General features: G+C 34.8%; 1 protein-coding gene across 1 annotated transcript in view; it reads left to right on the top strand.

The window, feature by feature from the left end:
* The window catches only part of DNAH5 (dynein axonemal heavy chain 5), a gene marked incomplete at both ends in the record, with an annotated part of 104,894 nt that overhangs the window by 40,010 nt on the left and 51,897 nt on the right, over window positions 1-12,987 (top strand). The window contains 9 exons of the mRNA XM_079533475.1: window positions 469-641; window positions 1,666-1,844; window positions 2,703-2,890; window positions 4,736-4,930; window positions 5,256-5,390; window positions 5,951-6,058; window positions 8,373-8,526; window positions 9,094-9,240; window positions 10,428-10,669. Of these exons, the coding sequence (XP_079389601.1) occupies window positions 469-641; window positions 1,666-1,844; window positions 2,703-2,890; window positions 4,736-4,930; window positions 5,256-5,390; window positions 5,951-6,058; window positions 8,373-8,526; window positions 9,094-9,240; window positions 10,428-10,669 (1,521 nt within the window). The remainder of the gene's footprint in view (window positions 1-468; window positions 642-1,665; window positions 1,845-2,702; window positions 2,891-4,735; window positions 4,931-5,255; window positions 5,391-5,950; window positions 6,059-8,372; window positions 8,527-9,093; window positions 9,241-10,427; window positions 10,670-12,987) is intronic.

Raw genomic sequence — 12,987 nt, 5'->3', positions numbered from 1 at the left:
AAAGTATCATTTTTAGTTACTTTACAGTTGGTCAATTTTGAACACCTTCCAGCTCTGTTGAATTTCTTGACTAATGTCTTCACAGCATCACACTGTCTTGAAATACCATTTTCTTCCATTTTGCATACAGAATGACTTTTGTGTTTTTACATAAAGCAGCAAGTCATATTATATTTCCTCAGATGTAAAAATAAAATGATAGAGTTGAAGATTGATTGTGTGAGTTGAACAGTAGATTTGTACTTTGCTATTTCCTTTGCTTTTAGCATAGTTTCAGAGACAGCAGTAACACTTCAAGAATGTTTGTGGTAATAATCAAAGTAAGGTCTCCACAATTCTTGTGTTACTAGGATATACTTTGCCTTCCAATGTGCTTGTAGTGCTACCTTTACAGTACTACTTAGATAACACAAATGCAAGAGTAAATGTTGCACCAGTCATGTCTTTTTCCTCTTTTTCTTTTTTAAGGTTTGCATGCATATTAGGAGTCCTACAGACTTTGAGTGGCTGAAACAGTGTAGATTTTATTTTAATGAAGATGATGATAAAATGATGATTAATATCACTGATGTGGGTTTCACATACCAGAATGAATTCTTGGGCTGTACTGACAGGCTTGTCATCACACCTCTTACAGACAGGTGACAAAGACTGATTTTATTCCTTTTTTCTTTGACTCCAAATCTGGTCTTTTACATGAGTGACTCAGTCATACTTTCTGGATGCAAAATGGATCTCTGCAGAGTTTATCCAGCACAGTCTTACTGAAGCCAATAAATTTGCATTAATATTTTTGTTTCTGTGTTGTATAATAAGGAATATTTCTGTTTATATGTATAATAAGATTTATTTCTGCCACAAGCTTATGTTTCCCATGCATATGATGCATGAGACTATGATCCTCATGTATACTAATAAAACTGTTTGTCAGATACATCCGACAGATACAATATGCAGATAGAGGACAAAGGTGTGTGTTTACAAGCAAGCTAATGGTAATAGCTAAGTAAGAATAAACAGGGAAATTAATTTCATTCAGCTGCAGTATATTGCAGGTTTTTGATTTAGAAGGATGTAGCAGTAATTGCAAGACTATTAAAGGAAAGATCCACTCATCTAACTAATAACACAAAGTGATTTATAAATAAACAGTAACAAAATAAGAGATTTGAAGAAAATATTTTTAAATGACATAGCAAATTCTAGAGCTTCTATTTATATATAATTGATAGAACATGTTTTATTACATCACATAGGTTTTGTTTGTGAAAATGAGATGCATTGTATGATCAAATTTTAATGATGGATAGCAAAACAAAAATAGCTCTCTTTCATTATTGTACTCCACAGTATAACACAGTTAAGAGCTGCATCAGCTTGAATAACCTAGGAACTAAGCTATCCAAATGGATTATGGAGATTTTCTGTAATTTTTTCTTTCATTCTGCATATTCCACTTTATATTTGAGGAGACTAATCGTGATACTACTCACATCATGGTTTTTCTTCTGATTGATTTAAATCATACTCACATGCATTTTTGCACTTCCTCATCTCCATCAACAAAGCCTTCCTCATATGACACACTTGAGTAAGAGCCTCTGGCACTGCACAGAAAACCATATGTTTCAGTCCTTTAGGTAATAATTGCTTGTTTTCTTCTAGATGTTACATCACTCTGGCTCAAGCTTTAGGCATGAATATGGGTGGAGCACCTGTGGGGCCTGCAGGAACTGGAAAAACTGAAACCATCAAAGATATGGGACGGTGCCTTGGTAAATATGTAGTTGTCTTCAACTGTTCAGATCAGATGGATTTCCGAGGACTTGGGAGGATCTTCAAAGGTAAGATGTGGACTATATGAGTTACAAATGCTCAGAGAATGGCTTTATAAATCAAGATCAACATGTAATCAGCAGTTGATTCTCTGCCTTTTAATACCTGCAAGTAATGAATACCTTGTTAATGTAAAATACCATTGCAACACTCCAAGAAATAGAAAAGTCTGAAAAGATTAGACAGCTTATGAAAGGATATATAAATATCTTTAAAATAATTAAGGAGGACTATCAATAGAAAAAGAAAAAGCTGTGTACTAATAGAATATGTTGGTTTCTGATTTCAATTTTTTTTTCTCCTTCCAAATGTCAAAGTTCTTGTCATTTGAAAGAAATGAATGAGTAGCAGTATATATGTTTAAACCAAGTCTTGGCATACCTTACTGAAGGTAGATAGATACAAGAAGGCACCAGAAGGTGATATCCATCAGTGGTTGCAGATGACATGTTAGAGATCACGTGGAGGTCCTTGACTGTTTTCTTGTTGCAACTCCTGATAATACCTGAGGAAGAATGGAACATTGGCACAGAATGACCCTCAGCTTTTTTTCTGAATGAAACTGACTTTGCTGTTTATTTTAATCTGAAAAATAAGCTGTTGATATCCTGTCATATTTTCAAAGATTTGTTACAGGGATTTTCTTTGGGTAGAGAGGAACAGGAAAACCTTGAAGATACTGATAGAAGAAGCAGAGATCTAATCATGTTGTGTCCAAGAAGGGCTTATAGATTTTTGAAAATTTGTATATTCTTGCTTTTCCTTTTCCCAATGTCTAAACAGAATTTTTTTCCTGAGCAGAGGAGCTCAGGAAAAAAGGATTACCAACATTCTGGACAAATACTTAGTTGCTCTTTTCTTTGAAGGTCTTGCTCAATCTGGCTCCTGGGGTTGCTTTGATGAATTCAATCGTATTGATTTACCAGTACTATCAGTAGCTGCACAGCAAATTGCAATTGTGTTGACATGCAAGAAAGAGCGTAAGAAAAGCTTTATTTTTACTGATGGAGATAATGTGGAAATGAACCCAGAATTTGGCATCTTTCTTACTATGGTATGTATTCAGTAGGTTTGTAAACACCAGTGATAATTGTATGATTGTTTCTAAACTGGTATGTTACCTGCACTTTCTAACTCTGTCAGTCAGCTCTTTGTACTCAGTGACAATTTGAGGAGTAAGTATTACAACAAAGACGGTTTACTCAGTCTTTTCTCACTGACATCAAACATCTTCAGTTAAGAAATTGATTTGCTACAGTAGCCATTCTTATAAAGGCAAGTTATCTAAGTGTCCCATAACTTCTGAATGCTACATTCGTGTTCCCGAAATATGCATTTTATTACAAATGTAGAAAAATGACCATAGAGATTTAGTTGGAAATAGCCAGTCAAAACAGGACTTGTAAGACATGTGAAATCTAGATTTGGAGTGTTTGGGTATAACATCTTTCATACCTTGTGGATATAAAGTGACTGAAATGCTGTAGGGATATGATGGTCAATCTGCCTGATAATTCACTTTTTACATGTAATTTAAAGCTTAAAAGTTACTTTTGTTTAATCTAAGTGAGTCCAACCCATAGCCCACTGGCTGCCTCCTGCGGCCCTGGACAACCAGTAATGTGGCCCCGCAAGATTGTAAACTTCTTCTGTGATATTTTTCATGACTTTGACAAATAAAACACAGTGGTTAGCAATAATAATATTTCAATAACATCTACACCTGTGCAGACACGTGTCTTTTGTTGTTAAGCAGATGTGTAAGTTTTTTTATTTAATTATTAAACTTGGGCTTCTGTCATTTCTTAATGTAATTTAATAAGTTAACACATTCACTGTGGAAGAAACATCCAGAGTACTCTTACATCTTCAAAAGCTCAGAGGAAGTATAAAATATGATTTTAAATAGTTTTGCAATGTGTATTGGATTAACGTTTCTGCAAATTGTCATCAAATCTGTGAATTTCATGAAGTCCAAGGGGTTGAATCACTGCTTATTTCAGGAGATCCTTAAAAGTTTGGAAGCTGATCATGGGGACATCCTTTACTTTTCTGAAGTAAGGTGGCTAAGTAAAGGTAAAAGAAAAGAAAAAAAAAAAAAAAAAAAGATTTTGTGATTTGCAAAATGAAATCAAGTCATTTATGGAATCAAAAGGAAAATTTATCCCAGAACATGAAAATCGAAGACTGTCCTTTGTACAGTAGAAAATATGTAGCTGTGCTTTCTGTTTTGGTAAACAAATCTGAAAAAAAAAAAAAAAAATCATCAATTTTTTGGTATATTTGCAACTCCAGTTTCAGTTAACATAAATACATTACCTTCAAATTTTCAAATGAAATGTATAAAGTTGCAATCAGACATTAAACTCAAAGAAAAATTTGATCATGTCTCTTTACCAGACTTTTGTAAGGCCTCTCTTACCAGAGAAAAATACCCCTCACTTCAATCATATCTTATTCATGTAATCACTTTTTGGCAGCACATCCATTTATGAACTGTTTTCAAAGATGAAGCACAAAAATAAATGTTAGATCAAAAATCTCTGATGAGAACCTTGAGAATTTACTGATAATTGCAACCACTTCCATCAAACCAGACACTGATGCATTCGTTTTGCAAAAACAAGGTCAAGTATTCCACTAGTTTTATATTTTTTCTTTCCTTCTTTTAAAATAAAATGTTTTTGTAAAAATATAAAAAATGAAATAAGTTTCATTATTTATATACATTAACTTTTATATATTTTATATGCGGACCAGGACAATTACTCTTCTCTCAATGCAGCCCAGGTAAGCCAAAATGTTGGACACCCATTGTCTAATCAGATAATATGTTCCTTTGTTGTTTCTTCAACTTGTGCAAGATGCAATTAACTTCAAAAATTGTTATTTTCTCCAGAATCCAGGATATGCTGGACGGCAAGAACTTCCTGAAAACTTGAAGATCAATTTCCGTTCAGTGGCCATGATGGTTCCTGATCGTCAAATTATAATTCGTGTCAAGTTGGCTAGTTGTGGTTTTATTGCTAATGTTGTGTTGGCAAGGAAATTCTTTACGTTGTACAAGCTCTGTGAAGAACAGCTATCAAAGCAGGTGATTTTCATTTGAGGAAAGAATTATCTTTAGGAAAAATTATAAATAGTGACACAAATTATTAGTGTTAATTTGTGTATTTACCTATTAATATGCCTTTATCTCAACCTTAAAATTTTCTCACTTTTAGTATTCCAGTTCTTTTTGACATCCCCCTAAAGGAGTGACTGTGAGGTGCTGAGAATCTGTTGTGAGTAACCCACAGCAGATGTTAGGAGACATTTGTGCTGCATGTATCACTTGTTATACCTTAAATGATAAAAAAAGAATTGTTTCATCCCTACAAACTAGGAGAAAGTTTTCCCAAACTTTCTGTATCTTCTAGGTGCATTATGATTTTGGCTTACGGAATATATTGTCAGTGCTACGCACATTAGGAGCAGCAAAAAGAGCAAATCCTTCAGATACTGAATCTACCATAGTTATGCGTGTGCTGAGAGACATGAACCTGTCTAAACTGGTAAGCTCTGAGGATCTGGTAAATTAACTACCCTGTACTTCAGAGCCATTTATTTTTGGGAAACACAGTTTAAATCTGTTCAGGTGTTCACTGGAATATTGCCTATGGCCTTTTACTCTGATGCTATCTTGGAAATGTTGCATTCCCTGTATAACTTGGCCTGTTCAGATTTTTTGTAATAAATGTATTTCCACTGCACCTTCAGAAATACATTACCAAATAGGAATATGTAAGAGCCTCTATGGAAGTTTTGGCCTAATGTTTTCTGCTTCTTGTATTTAATCATTCTTTTAAAACAATGTTATTTGTACTAATGAGTACCATTTCATCTGATTTAAATTGTTAATGAAATCTCTTTTCAATAACTTTTGATTATTGGAAGTGTCATGATCTCATTCTATTGTGTTCTGCTAGTACGTCTACCACTTGGAGGGTTACCATAGGTGGTTCCTTACATTTAGAAATATTTCTTCAACCCACAGGGGTTAAGGGTTGTCTTCCAAGATGCTTGGAAAAGTAAAATAGGTTTTAATTTTTTTTTTTCTTTTGACTTTCACTAGATTGATGAAGATGAACCCTTATTCCTGAGTTTAATTGAAGATCTATTTCCAGATATCCATCTTGATAAAGAAAGCTATCCTGAACTGGAAGCTGCCATTGACAAACAGGTAATATTTCTGTTGATTTATACTTTTGTGGTGTTGCTAGCATGATGACTTGTCTAAGAACATAACTGGTTTTGAATCTATCCAGTAATAGTAAGCTTTTCTGTCAATCTTTACCATTGGCATGTGTTGTGTGAAAAGGCAAAGAAGTTTGGCAGAAAATAAACCCCCTTGCTTTCCAGCTCATCCTCAGATATCGGAGTGGCAGCTTAGCTTAGATTCTGGGCACTGTCCAATTCAGTAGTATAAATCTGATCTAATTCAATATATGAGTTACTGCTGTTAAGGATTCACAAATAATGCACTGCCAATTATTCTAAATGGGCTCTCACAACTGCTTTTAAGGCATTTAGCCACACCAAATGAGAACTCTCCTGCTAGATTAGTTATTAGTCCAGTTTGTTAAATCACCGGATTATAAATTCTTTTGGATTGGCCGTGACAAACGCATTGCCTGCAAAACATGTGAGATTAACCAAGATCACGAATAATACAGCTGACTGCAATTGTGCTAAATTATTGAATAACTCTATAGAGACCTCTAAGTTTCCCACAGAAGCACTTGATGTTGCTGAGTGTGCAGATCTCATCCAGTAGAAATCCCTATGAGGGGAAAGAGAGGCCCAGCCTGTCAGCTGGTCCCAAAAATCAACTGTGGTCTTGCTGACTTATCAGTGATGGTATCTTCCCCCGAAATCCTTCTCTCTTAAGCCATTTTTATACTATTTTCTTACTTTAAGGTGGAGCTTGAGTGACTCTAGTCAAACATACCTTTGTTTTACAAAATTAACTCAGAGAACCTGTTTTTGACCAAAGGGTGGAAAACTGCTGGCTTGGGGCTGGCTGAGAGAAATAAGATAATTGATCAGCTCCATCAGTATCATCAAGTCTCCATCCCTGCAGAATGATCACATTTGGCCACGGGACCTCCACTCTGCTTCACGCTCCATGTTATTTTTTCCTTAGAGTTGGCATACCAGGCTCTCCTGGTGTTTGCTAACAGCTGAGGTCACAGGTCATGCCACTTAGGGGACTATCATGGAATGGATTTCCCAGGGCAAACTCCACCGGGACTGTTTGCCTTCTCTCACTCAAGAGGTGTGGATGTTTCAATAAGCCACCTCTAATAAATATTTCTTGGCACGTAATTATTAGTCTTATTCTAACAGATGTCACTGAATTGTGATTGTGACAGCTTGTGTTTTCTGTGTGAATCATTTGTGGTGATCAGTTTGGAAAACATGTCTGTGTACATTTGCCTTTACGTGAATCTGGATTTAATGGTTGTATGAAGTCTAACAGAGAACATGAGCTTAAGGAAAATGGCATTTCTTCTATTTTGGTTTTCATTAGATCTTTTGAAACACTGATAGGATTAGCATAAGAACATCAGTGGGAATAGAAAAGGTTAATGAAGTATGAACACTTACACAATCAGATTTATTGAACATTCCTCCAGAATTTGAAGAATTCCTCAGATAATTATGTAACAGTAAAGAAGAGAAATAAAAAAACTCAAAAAAAACCCACCCAACTCTTAATAAAAGGTTACTGCTTTTTTTACTGATAACATTTTCTGAAATTGGAACGTATTTGGAGCATATTTTAAACACAGAAATTATTTTTAAAATAAATTATAATTGTTATTTTGGGAATTTCAATTGTATGATATGATCGTGAGTTTTAAGAATTTTTTTTTACTTGGTCAAAGACATATACAGTGGTCTGAATCCTTTAGAAATTGTTCCAATTTTTCTCTTACTCATTTCCAGCTAAGTCACTTTCACAAGTAATAGTAATGTCATTGTAGTGAGATAACTTATTTAAGCTTGTAACTAGTAAAAAATGGGAAAACATCACATCTTTTCTCAGAAGGATCATGTGAAGAAGTTTCTCAAAGGTCTCTCTGTACACTGATAAATATCTAACAAATTTTTTTGTAGAAGAACTTTTGGGTATTGTAGACACTTAAAGAACTTTATAATTAGAAATGTCAACAATAATAGAAAAAAACCTTTCTGAGAGGTAAGTGAATGGCACTAAGTAGCTATGAAAGACTTTGCTAGCAAGAGCGTCTCTGAAGTTCCTGCCTTTTTTTAAAACGATAGAGTAACTCTCATAGAGCTAGAAAAAGAAAATACTCTATCAGAGCTTACTGTACTGAATACAAATTTGAACACCAAATAACTTCCTTTTCCAAATAGCTGTTATACATGCAAACACTTTACAGAGTCTTCTTTGATGAAATATTTATAAAATATCAAGATATCCTGTGGACTGAAATAGCGGTGTTTTGTATTTCTGAAACTATCTGTAGGTGGAGAATGCTGGACTTGTTTGTCATCCTCCTTGGAAACTGAAAGTTATCCAACTTTTTGAAACTCAGAGAGTAAGACATGGATTGATGACTTTAGGACCCAGTGGTTCAGGAAAAACTGCTTGTATCCACACTTTGATGAAAGCCATGACAGGTATGCGAGCATTTTTACTATAAAATGTTGTAACATTTTGCTTTGATTCTTTATAGGAAGCCTAAATTATATCACTGTGAGGATAAGTTAATGGAAAAATTAATTTCAATGTATTGTGAATCTAAATAGTATTGTGGTGGTATCTTTTAAAAACACCTCACTGACATTCAAAGTCATATAACATACAGACCCAGTTTTGCATACATCAGAAATTTTTATTCTAGTGACACTGAGAGCAGTGCTGTCTGGGTAGGCAGCTGGAACAAGTGGTTGAAATGTCTCACAGATTCAGCTGAGGTAATGCTCAAAGCTTCTCATCATCATGAGTACTTAGCCCTTTTCCTTTTTGAACACAATTAACAAGACATTGTCTTCATCTGCATTATAAAATAGCTGCTACTTCTATCAGTTTTTTCCAGCTACGAACTTTACCAAATAAGTACACCATTTCTTATAATGCTGAATACTTATTATACTATCCATTTGGATGTAAAGCTTTTGAATTTTTAAAAGTTCTCTGCCTACTGAGTATAAATACCAAAACTAACTGGTGATGTGCTTGCCTAGATTGTGGACAGCCACATCGTGAAATGAGAATGAATCCTAAAGCTATAACGGCACCGCAGATGTTTGGTCGTCTTGATGTAGCAACAAATGATTGGACAGATGGAATATTTTCCTCTCTCTGGAGGAAAACATTAAGAGCCAAGAAAGGTATGACAAAAAAATGTAATTGTACTTGAAAATTCTCCATTCTAAATGCGTTATGTTCAAACTGTGGAGAGCAAATACTGTTTCGCAGAATTTGCTGATCTCTTTCTTTGACATGATAGGCTCTTGCACAAAAGAAAAGTGAAAGATCAAAATCTTCTCCCCCAGCAATGAATCGTGACAAAATTTTGGTGCTGTCAGCATTTTTACCTGGTCTCAAACTGCCATAACAGAAGGGTGTGAATTTCCTTTGGTAGTGTCATATCTGGTAGCCCTGCACATATCATAGAACTCCCAAACATCTCATGCCTGAGAAACCTGCACTGTAGTTATGAAAAACTATAAACGCAAAGGTATTTGGCTCAGAGGTGAGGAGGCTACTTAGCCTGAACCATCTTGGTTTGTGCCTAGCAATACAGCACCTAGGCTTAGGAAGTAAGGACTCTGAGGCAGATGAGATTGGAATGATCTCTGACTACAGAGCCATCTGGAAATGCCCAGCAGGGCTGGAAACCTAAGAGGTGGGGAGCTGGAAGCCAAGGGAGCTGCCAGGGCAAGAGTGTTGCCCAGTATTTAAGTCATGCAAACAGGGCCTTGTTTCCTCCTAGGAGACACATGCAGGTGCTGAGATACATTTCCAGTACTAAAAGGAAACTTTTGAGAAACTTCAAAGGGAACAGGGTCATGTTCATAAGCATAGGTATAAAAAACAAGAATCTTGATTGACCTCCATTAGATATGAGATGAAGCATGCTACTTGAGAGAGTGGCTTTTCAAGTGTTTCTTTCATTTAATCTCACTAGCATGTTGGAAACAGATGAATGTTGGTTTAAAATAGGTCTATTGTTTCTATGTTTATGTTGCTTTCTGTAAGTTGAAATAAACTCAATTTATTATTAAACTGAAGATTAAATCCATAAAACTGTGTTTCAGGCTATTACAGACTGATGAATTATGCTTATGACACTTTATATACTGGCAAAGGATAATTATTATGGTAAGGTGACAAAAATGAAGCACTTAATTGAAAGTGAGTAATGCGAATGGAAATTGTATTTAAAGATGAGATTGTGGCTGTGTTCATGAATTCAGAATTAGTGCAAAATATATTTAAAGACAGAAGAAACTGATCCTTGAAAGAAACCGAAACTTCTTTCATAGGCATTTTTGTCAATCATTTTGGACTGCAGGTGACCACATCTGGATAGTTCTTGATGGTCCAGTTGATGCTATTTGGATTGAGAACCTTAATTCTGTCTTGGATGACAACAGGACTCTAACACTTGCAAATGGAGATCGTATACCTATGGCACCAAATTGTAAAATAGTCTTTGAACCTCACAATATTGATAATGCTTCTCCAGCAACAGTCTCAAGGAATGGGATGGTATTCATGAGCTCATCAGTTCTCAACTGGAGCCCTATCCTTGAGGTACAGTAGCAAATAATTATATTTGCTTATGTATGGAAAGCTTTATTTCTAGCATTCAGCAGTTCACTGCTGTTACTTTAGGACTTAACTTTGTGGTTAGATATGAAACAGCTTTTGTCCTGTGTAAATTTATATCTGAGAATTTAAAAAAGCAGAGTTTATGGTTGTACAAAAGATGGATTTTTTTCAGAACGTAGTCAACATACTTTTAAACACACTTTTAAAAACTTGCACGTTTCATATCTCAACAGATTTGTTATTCAAGGTATTTTATGCAGTTGAAGAACAACTCCAGTGTCAAAATACCAACTTTGTAGCAGCTCCTGCTATAATTTCAGAGCAAGGAAAAATAAAGAGCCAATAGGCTAGTTCAGGAATCTTGCAGTCCTCAAGAAAATAGAGGTCCTCTTGATATTTCATAAACTTGACTGCAGTTGGCATTTAGAACCATAAACAAAGTCAACGCAGGATTTACAAATTTTGATTTTTAAATGTGTATTCTTACCTGCTAAATTGTCAGTTTAATGTTCCTGGAAGCAAAATGTTTAAGAAAAAAAAAGCAAGCAGTGATTATGCTCTCTCTTTCTGCAGTTTTGTGTCCAATGGTACTGTTAGGAAAACAGAACATGTTACAGATGTGTTTTAGAGGGAAGAACAGTGTATAATATATTCAAATTTCAATCTGATTTATAAAGGTTTTTTCTTGTTCATGTTGTCTTCCACATGGCCAAAGCACATAAAAAAAAAAAAAAATCCTCATCTTGACTGATCACTAGTAATGACATCAATATAGTGAATGACACATTTAGAGACTTGAGCATAAATGTCTTGGTTAAGGAGAAATACAAGAGTTGACAAGAATCAACATAATGTTGCCCAGTAGTATCTCTCAACAGAACTTTCAACATTAAACTCCAGTTTTCTGAAATGGTGGAGACAATAGAAGTAAAGAAAAAAAAAGTTTTCAAGTTACTTTTATTTTTATTATAAAGCCATTTATTGTCTTAGAAATTTATCCATAAACTAAGCTTCTCAGGATTAACACTTTTTGCTTCTTTCATTAAATTAAAATAAATATTTATTTATCTTCATTTTTTGTCATATTTAGGCAGTCTTATTGATGGTGTTTTTGTTGCAATAAAAAAATGAATTTCCCAAAATTTTAGGTGATTTGTGCTTTGATAAAACATGAAATGTTTCATGAATATCAGAAATTGAAACTTTCTTTCTTCTTTCTAAGACTAATTCCTGTTCTCATAATGAGAGCTACTTAATTAGCTTCTTTTGAAAACCAAGTTAATGTACTTCTCTTCTGTATAATCCTAAATTAACATTTCTTCATCCTGGACTTTCAACTTTAATTTTAAGCTAGGAATAATGTAGTCTTCCTGTTTAAGAAAACAGAATATAATTTACTCCCTGTTTGCAGATTCAAAACAACAAACCTTAATGGGTTACTGTGAGTTCAAGGGCTGAATTTTGCTGTTCTCATTTTTAAGAAGTTGTCTATCACTTTTAAAATGAGCTTTATAATCTCCTTCACTCTTTTATTTTCCAATTCAAGTAGAGAATACCTGTGGAAAATTTAATTAAGGCTCATCTAAGCAATGCTACTTAACTAGTCAGAAACAAATACAGTTGGCTTTGTATTAATTTTCAGACATTTCAAATTTTAGAGGTCCTACTCTACATTCTCAGATTTCTTGTCTTTTTAACCCATAAAACTTCTTATGCACGTAAGTCTTACTAGCTGTCTTTGACAGGGTTCCTTGCTTATAACTTCCTGATTTGTCTGGCAATCCAGGAAAAGTTGATGTGCCCCAGGAGATGGTCTCTGGTACTGCCTGGATCAGCTGTTCTTAACATATAGAAGGTTTCAGTGCAAACAGAAACCAAAAGAGGGTGTATCTATCAGTTCAGGTCCTGAGCAGCAGACAAAGCCTGGTGCTCTTCAGGGAGTAGGAGGTGGTGAAGCCCCTGGGGAAGGTGTGTCCTGAGCATGAGTCTGGTGAATTCTGGGAAGAGTTGAGAAGACTTGATAATTCAGTAAGGCGCACACCAACCTGTAATATAAACTCTAGCTAAAAACTGCAAATGAATATTATAGCTAGGCAATTACAATCCTGTTCACCTAGTGAAATTCAACCAGAAGCAGAAGAAAGAATGTCTGGATCTTTTTCTTGATTTTCTTTTTCTTTTTTTTTTTTTTTGCCCTTGTCAGATTAGTGATGCAATCAAATATTCTTTCCTAGTTATTTTAACATTATTTTTTTCTACCTGAGTAAAATACCTCTAGCGTTCTGACCTAAAATTTTGGG

The sequence above is a fragment of the Tetrao urogallus genome, assembly GCF_951394365.1.
Source record: "Tetrao urogallus genome assembly, chromosome: 3".
NCBI classification, from domain to species: Eukaryota; Metazoa; Chordata; class Aves; order Galliformes; family Phasianidae; genus Tetrao; species Tetrao urogallus.
Note: the sequence above shows the minus strand (reverse complement) of the source record. Positions and strands in the feature narration are given on the sequence as shown.